Here is a 9,647-nt window from a genome sequence, read left to right on the forward strand (position 1 = left end):
GGGCTTGTGAAGAAAAATAGTCTAGGAACTTTTTTGTCGTCTTTTTTTTCCACTAACCGTACTACTCGTATTCTAGACAATCATGCGTACAAAATACAGCGAAATCATGTGGTTTCCCAGGCCTGACTGTGACATTTGCCGTCTTCATTTCCGGGTCTTCACATTCACACAAACACAAAAGAAAGAAAGATAGAAAGAATGTTTAAAGGGCAAATTATTATTTTCAGCGTAAGGAAGTGTTTATGCCCTCGGGAAGACTAATATGGCCTTATTAAGTACAACAAAAGCTTAAATGATGCGTTTGTATAACTAAAGTTTCAGTTTCTGGGAGTGTGCAATGATTATAACACTGTTTCCGACCAGGTTTATTCAGGCCTGACTTTCCTGCATGGGCTCAGGAGCATTGATCGTGAACCTGCCATTATGTCAATATGTAAATATTAAAGCAAAGCAGGAAATAATGATGGGAAAACTGTAAATATGTTTCACTGGGTTGTATTGAAAATGATGAATAATCCCACAGGCAGACACACACCAGAAAACGTCAAATTATTTTGATGTAACTTGGTAGATTCAACTTATCTTTTTTCGCGAGATGTGCGTTATCACCAGTCAGCATGTGGTATGCAGTGAGTAAGTTGAAAAGATCATTATTTTAACTTTCTGACCTTGTCACTGAAAGTGTTTACATCTTCTGGCTCCATGTACCGATCCAAAAAGTGATGATACACAAAAGTTCCCTCCCTCAATTCCATCAAGACCAAACGTTCATGCAAAATTGTGAGGCACAGCAAGTTAGCACTCACACAAGTCAAAGTGTTTTGAATGAGATCTTTAGTTGGACATTATAACAAAGAACGAGGAGGAGGGAAGAGGAAGCAGCGCTTGTTCCCAAAAGAGTGCGATGTCTCGATCATTGAACGGCATTTTGATGTCTGTTATCAATCAATCAATAAGAAGCTTATATCGCGCGTATCCCGTGGGTACAGTCCTAAGCGTTTGTCGAAGAGCTGTCAACACAGGACTAACAGAAGAAAAAAATAACATCTACAGACGGACATAAACCCTATCACACACCAGCAGACCCTAATAAACATACAACAAACAACTGTTTAACAACAATGTACACATGAATAGCTAGGTCCAAACAAAATATATTAAGCACACACAAAACACCTCTCACAGAGCACAACACAAGGATGTCATTTGGGGCACAACACATCGCGTCGAACATGAAAGTCACAGCCAGCTACGGGAAGAACTGAGTCTTCAACCTACTCTTGAACGCGTCAAGAGAGGGGCTCTGGCGAAGCTCCAGCGGCAGGTAGTTCCAGACGGAGGGGCCCGCGGAGGGTGCACGCTGACCAGCAGATGCGAGTTTCGAGCGAGGTATGTGAAGGCGGAGTGGGTCAGCAGCAGAACGAAGGGGACGGTCGGAGGGCTGGGTGTACAGGTCCAGGGAGGATTGAAGGTACTAAGGAGCCGAGTCGTTGAGACACTTGTAGACCAGAGTGGACAGTTTGTAGGAGATTCGGGTGTTGACAGGGAGCCAGTGCAAGGAACGAAGTAGGGGGGTGATGTGATCTCGCTTCCTCTTCTTCAACACCAGCCTGGCAGCAGCGTTCTGGACTCGTTGTAGGCCATGAATGGATGAGGCGGGGAGGCCAGCCAGAAGGGAGTTGCAGTAGTCCAGTCGACTGAAGACGAGGGAGACGACCAGCTTCACACAGGCATCAGGGCTGAGGTAGCGACGGATGGAGGCGATGCGTCGTAGGTGGAAAAAGCAGGTCTTGATGATGAAGGAGATGTGTGTCTGCATGGAGAGAGTGAAGTCGAGAAAGACGCCAAGGCTCTTGACAGCAGGGGAGAATGGAACAGTCGCGTCATCCAGCTGGAGGTCGGTCACAGTGAGGGAAGCAATCTTCTGTCGTGTTCCAAGGTAAACAGGCAAGAAAGCATCTGAGAGTACACATTTTCAATAAATTGCCCACACTCTTTTGCAAAAATCAAACCGTCTAGGTAAATTCTTTTAAATAAAAACATTATTTGCAAAAAGACAGAAAAGAAAAGAAAAGAAAACAAGTCGCGTAAGGCGAAATTACTACATTTAGTCAAGCTGTGGAACTCACAGAATGAAACTGAACGTAGTCCGCCGCTAGTGCAAAAGGCAGTGAAAGTGACGAGCCTGTTTGGCGCGGTAGCGGTTGCGCTGTGCCTCATAGCACGCTTTACTGTAGCTCTCTTCGTTTTAAGTTTCTGAGCGTGTTTTTAATCCAAACAGATCATATCTATATGTTTTTGGAATCAGGAACCGACAAGGAATAAGATGAAAGTGTTTTTAAATCGATTTCGGAAATTTAATTTTGATCAAAATGTTTATATTTTTAATTTTCAGAGCTTGTTTTTAATCCAAATATAACATATTTATATGTTTTTGGAATCAGAACATGATAAAGAATAAGATGAACGTAAATTTGGATCGTTTTATAAACATTTTTTTTTTTTACAATTTTCAGATTTTTAATGACCAAAGTCATTAATTCATTTTTAAGCCACCAAGCTAAAATGCAATACCGAAGTCCGGCCTTCGTCGAAGATTGCTTGGCCAAAATTTCAATCAATTTGATTGAAAATTGAGGGTGTGACAGCGCCGCCTCAACTTTTACAAAAAGCCGGATATGACGTCATCAAAGACATTTATCGAAAAAAAGAAAAAAAGGTCCAGGGATATCATTTCCAGGAACTCTCATGTCAAATTTCATAAAGATCGGTCCAGTAGTTTAGTCTGAATCGCTCTACACACACAGACAGACAGACAGACAGACACACACACACACACACATACACCTCTCGTCTCGATTCCCCCTCTACGTTAAAACATTTAGTCAAAACTTGACTAAATGTAAAAAGAACTTTTCAGACAAAATAGAAAACCGTTAAGAAAATCGTCGTTCTGATGAAGATGTAGCACGTACGCAGTTCGCTCTTTTCTGTGAAAGTCTTGTTTATAAGAGGTATCGAATCTGTCGGATGTGTATATCGTGTGAAGTGAAGCGTGTATGCGTTTGTCAAAATCAGTTTTTGCACTTATCTACCCCTGCTCCCGTCTTCCTCGCACCCCCTCTTGTCTTCTTATGAGCAGAGGAGGTTGAAACCGTCGTGCCAAAAGTGTGTTATCCATGTCCCATATCTTCGTTGAATTCAACTTTGTCGCCAGTTATTGCTGCAACAGACGTCGCAACAGTTGAGACCTACAACCGTCATTCTGCTTTCCATGTGTCTATAAACATCGTGACAAGAAGATACGCCGGTGTAACACGAGAAAATTACTCCCACGAGATTTTTTACTCCGCAGTAAAAATTTCGTACGAAAATTGTACTCTCTTTACGAAAAAACTACTCCCCCATGACACAACAAAATTACTTTCAACAACAGGTGTGTTCCGAGTCAACATTTCGGTCGAAAATTTTACTCCCCTGACGAATGAATAACGAATAAATTAATCTACCCTTACTCCGGAGTAAATTTTTCGTGGAGTACAAATGTCATGTTACACCGGCATTCGGGCTTTTGGTGAAGGAAAGAAGCAGAAGAAGAACAAGAAGAAGAAGAAAAAGAGTACTTCTCTGCTCGGATAATCTTCTGCATGACCATGGCGTCGTCTCGTTTCCAGATTATCGGCGTTGTGCTGTTTGTGGTCGCGTTAGGCGGTGAGTATCACAGTGGGCATTCTCACCACAGATACATATATATCAAACTTTGTTTGTTTGTTTGTTTGTTTGCTTAACACCCAGTCGACCACGAAGGGCCATATCAGGGCGGTGCTGCTTTGACATATAACGTGCGCCACACACAAGACAGAAGTCGCAGCACAGGCTTCATGTCTCACCCAGTCACATTATTCTGACACCGGACCAACCAGTCCCAGCACTAACCCCATAATGCCAGACGCCAGGCGGAGCAGCCACTAGATTGCCAATTTTAAAGTCTTAGGTATGACCCGGCCGGGGTTCGAACCCACGACCTCCTGATCATGGGGCGGACGCCTTACCACTAGGCCAACCGCATATATCAAACGTTTACCAAGGAAGGATGTATGTTGAAAGATGCATTGCTTGTACTGGTATAAAATATTACTTATTTACTATTATTGGAGCACCATGGTAACCTTTACCGTGTGATATGAAATGTTTCCCTTCTTCTTTAAAAAAATGAAGAAGACACAACCTACATGTATTTCACGATATAATTTGCATGCGGGTTGCTTGGATACCTTTTTTGGGCCTTTTCTTTCTTTCTCTTTTTAATGTTATTCAATGCATTCACTTCTGATACTTAAATCTTGAATAATATTCCAGAGTCTAACTTCTTTTCGATATTTAAATACCTAATTGGTAGTTTTCGTGATTAGAATACAAAAATGTATGAAATAAATCTGATACCTTTTGAAATTGTTCCCTTAAATATGTGTTAACATCAATTTTCTTATAACAGAAAAGCTCGTGACAATAAAACAAGAAATGTCCAAGGGTGTCCAATTCATTTCAAACCTCACACCTAATCGTTTAGCTAAATATTGGTTGGGTACATACTATATTATAGTTACCAGAGCAACATACACCATCTTTCGTCTTTTGAATATTTTACAGCCAATGACCAGTATATCTTTTCCAAATCAATATTATGTTTTCTTTGCACACAAAAATGCAAAAAATACAGACACTCGTAGTTTAAACATCACAATCAACGAAACAATATTCTATAACACTTCGGTATAATATTACCAACATTGTTATTAAATGCTGCAATCAATGATATTGGTATGGTAATGTGTAAATCAGTATGGATTTAAGTGCTGCGTGTCTATTATGCATTATGTTAAACTTTCTAGATGGTTTATAACCTACCTTTCGCTTGGAACAATCATTATTCAAACAATCGTTATCAAATACACAGTGAACATCATGACAGGTTATATTCTCACCTTCTAAATTTTCACTCATTCACTTGGGCGCGGATATAGCTCAGTTGGTAGCGCGCTGGATTTGTATTCAGTTGGCCGCTGTCAGCGTGAGTTCGATCCCAGGTTCGGCGGAAATTTATTTCAGAGTCAAATTTGTGTGCAGACTCTCTTCGGTGTCCGAACTCCCCCCCGTGTACACTACATTGGGTGTGCACGTTAAAGATCCCACGATTGACAAAAGGGTCTTTCCTGGCAAAAATTGCTTAGGCACAGTTAATAATTGTCTACCTATACCCGTGTGACTTGGAATAATAGGCCGTGAAAGGTAAATATGCGCCGAAATGACTGCAATTACTGGGCGTATAAAATTTCATCTCACACGGCATCACTGCAGAGCGCCTAGAACTGTACCCACGGAATATGCGCGATATAAGCCTCATTGATTGATTGATTGATTGATTGATTGTGCCCCTAATTATTTTTTTTCCGAAAACAATATAGTCTTTTAACAGCCTTGCCTCCAATGTTTAGTCTAGAGCCCTTTAATCAACCTTCAGACATAACACATTTTGTTCCATGGTCTAAATGCATACACATTAATGGAAGTAATTGAGACACGTCTTCACTGTCCATACAGCGTTGGAGGCGTATCAGTGGGACGGAGGCCCTAAAGACAAGGCGAAGATCACGACATGTGTAGGAGGCACCGCGTCCTTCCCTTGGTCTATCGTTGTGGGACGTGATGGAGATACTATTCTCAACCTTGCCTGGTGGTTTCAGGTTCGTGTAAAAAGTACTGTAAATCTGAAATAGCAAGTCCAGTGTAGGTCGAGAATATGGTATTGAACTGTGTAAATAAATTAACATTCTCCATGGTAACTTGATCGTCCAAACACTGTATATCTACGTTATATCCAACTATTTCTTTTCTTCTAATACAACGAATTATGAAATACACTTCCGTCTAGCTTCCATTGACAACACCTCCAAAAAAACTGATCATCAATGGTAAAACACAAATGATTGTCATCAATCACATGCAAATTCTGCATAGTATATACAGGAACAACCTACTACATTCATAATAACTTCTTTCACCATTTGCACATATCTTGCAACAATGTGTCTTTCCTGGAAAAATTGTATACGCATAGATAAAAAATGTCCACCAAAATACCCGTGTGATTTGGAATAATAGGCCGTGAAAAGTAGGATATGCGCCGAAATGGCTGCGATCTGCTGGTCGATGTGAATGCGTGATGTATTGTGTAAACAAAAATTCCATCTCACACGGCATAAATAGATCCCTGCGCCTTGAGTCCGAGTCTGGAGATACGCGCGCGATATAAGACTTCATATATAACATAACATGAATTATTACATTTTCAAAATGGTCTATGTCTCTTTAAAATCTCTGTTTTAAAAACCAAAGATAAAAGCGAATGAGCAGAACGATAACAAGGCAAAAAATCTATTCAGCATTTAATACAGAGTCCAAACTCATTTGAAATCAGAAAGTAATCTATTATATTTCCTTGTGTATGATGTGGTCGTCTCCACGTATAATTATTTTTCTCTGGATTTAAAAAGTAATAAATATTAACCAGATCAGAATCATGTAGACATTCCAATATATCAATCTACTCTGAACCCTTTAAAACGTTTGTGTTTTTGATGAAAACGTCGGGGTCAAGAGGAATACCTGAATATTAACCCTTGGGAAAATATGCACGCTATTCAGAACTCGGAGTGTGTAACCTAAATATATTTTCCACAGGCATCTGGCAAGGAAAAGTCTCAAATTGCAACCTGGCAAAACGGACATTTCTACGCGACGGACACTGAGAGTTTAACTTTTCTCCCAAACGCCGGACTGTCCCTACACGACGCCAGACCTCAAGATTCCGGGGACTATTCTGTGCAAGTACAGCTTCGGCGAGCAGACTCGTCATTTATTTCAGTTGGGAGGACGGTGACGCTGTCTGTAACAGGTAATTGGCTGTTTCGAATCATGGCTTGCTGTGATGTGGATACACTACCAGCAAGCGATGACGAAGTCACAGTAGTATAAAGCAAAATTGTCACTTTATTCGTCTGTTTGCACTATTAATCTCTGTAAACAAATTATGACTGTCAACACAATTAGGAGGATATAAATTCAAACGTCTAGATGTAAATTGAACATTTGTGGATCAGTTGTTTCAGCAAAAATGAAATAAAGCATTACAAGTTGATAAGTTACAATGGTAGCGGTAATATCAATAAGCATATTCCGTGTACATTGCAGACAGATCCCCAGCTACACAAGATGGCGCTCTTCACGTCACACTGGGTGACGCGGTTAAGGATGACGTCACAGAGGACTGGACATTGTTGCTACGCTGTGGTCATTTTGTGAACCTTGGTCACCCCCCTGTTGATGTCGTCTGGACGGTCTGTATGTGTGTGTGCGCGCGCGCGTGTGCGTGCGTGCGTTCGCGCGCGTGTGTGTGTGTGTGTGCGTGCGTGCGAACGTGTGTGTGTGTGTGTGTGTGTGTGTGTGTGTGTGTGTGTGTGTGTTGTCTTGTGTGTGTGTGTATTATATGTGTCATAATCACACATTCATAATCATTACTGTGACAATTAGTATTCACAGTGCACAGCACGACCTTCCACGACAGAACGTCAAATTATTTTAGATCATCTGAGGACAGAACACGCTTTCTTTTCTCTATATTCACGACATCCTTGTATATTTTCGATGGCTTACCAGTTGTCTCCTTTTGATTACCATTGAGTAAAACAAATCTGTTTTTGTCCATATTGTCTGACAGACGCCATCTGGCGAGGTTAGGAACAGCAGCTCTGAGGACAATGGCACGTTCGTACTGTCTGTGTCCAGCGTCAATAAGGGGAACTATTCATGTCAACTGACCCCCTCCAGCCCCGCTGCCCGCTGTCTGACCGCGACCTCCCCGCTGACCGCTGCAGCCCAGCTCTACGTGGACGACAAGGACGTCAGGTTGTCGTCCTTGGAGGCCCGCCAGAGGGAGCTAGAGCAGGTGAACAAGAACCAGGCAAACCTTCTTCAACACCTGGCGATGCAGTTCTCGCAACAGAATGGAACCATGGCAGGTGTTATGCAAGTGAACACGGACCAGGCGAAGCTTCTTCAGCGCCAGGCGAAGCTTCTTCAGCGCCAGGCGATGCAGATCTCGCAACAGAATGGAACCATGGCAGGTGTTATGCAAGTGAACAAGAACCAGGCAAACCTTCTTCAACACCTGGCGATGCAGTTCTCGCAACAGAATGGAACCATGGCAGGTGTTATGCAAGTGAACACGGACCAGGCGAAGCTTCTTCAGCGCCAGGCGAAGCTTCTTCAGCGCCAGGCGATGCAGATCTCGCAACAGAATGGAACCATAGGAGAGCTGAAAGCTAGCCTTCTCAATCAGACCACTGCACTGAATAAGACTGTGAACTACGTACTGGGACGAAGTGAGTGCACAAAACGATTCAGATTTAGCACGAAGTAAGATTGCATCATTGATTTGAAAGATTTGTTGTTCTAGTAGAATTGTTATCTGATTAGCTACCTTTTGCCTCCTGAATGTTGTTTGAAAAATGAAATAAAATGGCTTTGTCCAGTCTTCACAACGCTACTTTGCACGGTCTCTTTTCACAGGCAGATAGAAAGATAGGGATTTAATTAGTTCCAAACCTTCCATCTGTGTAATTCATTAGCAGGTATGTCAACTTGTCGGTGTGGTTTCCCACTTTATTAGTTCTTCTTCTTCTTCTTCTTCTTCTTCTTCTTCTTCTTCTTCTTCTTCTTCTTCTTCTTCTTCTGCTTCTTCTTCTTCTTCTGCTTCTGCTTCTGCTTCTTCTTCTTCTTCTTCTTCTTCTTCTTCTGCTTCTTCTTCTTCTTCTTTTTCTTCTTCTTCTTCTTCTTCTTCTGCTTCTGCTTCTGCTTCTGCTTCTTCTTCTTCTTCTTCTTCTTCTTCTTCTTCTGCTTCTGCTTCTGCTTCTTCTTCTTCTTCTTCTTCTTCTTCTTCTTCTTCTTCTTCTTCTTCTTCTTCTTCTTCTTCTTCTTCTTCTTCTTCTTGGCTTCTTTTTTTGTGTTCTGATGATGCAAACCTTCGGTTCGTAGAATGGTTACAGTATCATCACTGAACAGGGGTATTTTTTCTAATTTAATTTCCAGTCAATCCTGCAAACTGTGTGGACTGGTTAAAACTCGATCCAAGGAGCGCAATCCGCACAGTCTACATCTCAAGAGAACCAATCACTGTCTACTGTGATCAGACCACGGACAACGGAGGATGGATTGTACGAGTGTGTCTGTGTGTCTGTGTGTGTCTGTGTGTGTATGTGTCTGTGTTTACGTGTGAATTTGTGTTCTGTGGAATAATTTAGATGGGGGTGAAAGTGGGGAAATATTCTTAGTGTACATAAGTTAGATGGAAAGAGGTAGGGGCTGGAATACGTACAAGTACATCATCATGCACACAGATAGAATGACGTACAATCTAGATATCTCCACATAGGTGACTCGCATACATTACATCCATGTCGATACAGCATGTACTATGCTTACTCAATTTCGGGAAGTGGATTTATTTTTGATGCGAGCAATCAGAGGAGATGTAACCTTCACATCCATGAGCGATACACAGTGAACTATTGAAGAAAAAAAACACACTT

The 9,647-nt window shown here is 41.7% G+C and overlaps 2 protein-coding genes across 2 annotated transcripts in view; one reads left to right on the plus strand and one right to left on the minus strand.

Annotated features, from left to right (window-relative positions):
- Nucleotides 1–1,474: 1,474 nt before the first annotated feature.
- Nucleotides 1,475–3,264, minus strand: LOC138945896 (uncharacterized). The gene is made up of 2 exons (XM_070317416.1): nucleotides 3,256–3,264; nucleotides 1,475–1,813 (listed from the first exon to the last, which is right to left on the minus strand). Exons 1-2 carry the CDS (start codon nucleotides 3,262–3,264, stop codon nucleotides 1,475–1,477), a joined length of 348 nt encoding a protein of 115 aa, XP_070173517.1.
- A 335-nt stretch (nucleotides 3,265–3,599) lies between these two features.
- The window catches only part of LOC138946100 (fibrinogen C domain-containing protein 1-like), a 9,946-nt gene continuing 3,898 nt past the window's right edge, over nucleotides 3,600–9,647 (plus strand). Inside the window, exons 1-6 of the mRNA XM_070317608.1 lie at nucleotides 3,600–3,711; nucleotides 5,602–5,744; nucleotides 6,742–6,955; nucleotides 7,252–7,397; nucleotides 7,778–8,441; nucleotides 9,148–9,272. Of these exons, the coding sequence (XP_070173709.1) occupies nucleotides 3,648–3,711; nucleotides 5,602–5,744; nucleotides 6,742–6,955; nucleotides 7,252–7,397; nucleotides 7,778–8,441; nucleotides 9,148–9,272 (1,356 nt within the window). The 5' untranslated portion in view covers nucleotides 3,600–3,647. The remainder of the gene's footprint in view (nucleotides 3,712–5,601; nucleotides 5,745–6,741; nucleotides 6,956–7,251; nucleotides 7,398–7,777; nucleotides 8,442–9,147; nucleotides 9,273–9,647) is intronic.

This window comes from Littorina saxatilis, linkage group LG13 (assembly GCF_037325665.1).
Source record: "Littorina saxatilis isolate snail1 linkage group LG13, US_GU_Lsax_2.0, whole genome shotgun sequence".
NCBI lineage: Eukaryota > Metazoa > Mollusca > Gastropoda > Littorinimorpha > Littorinidae > Littorina > Littorina saxatilis.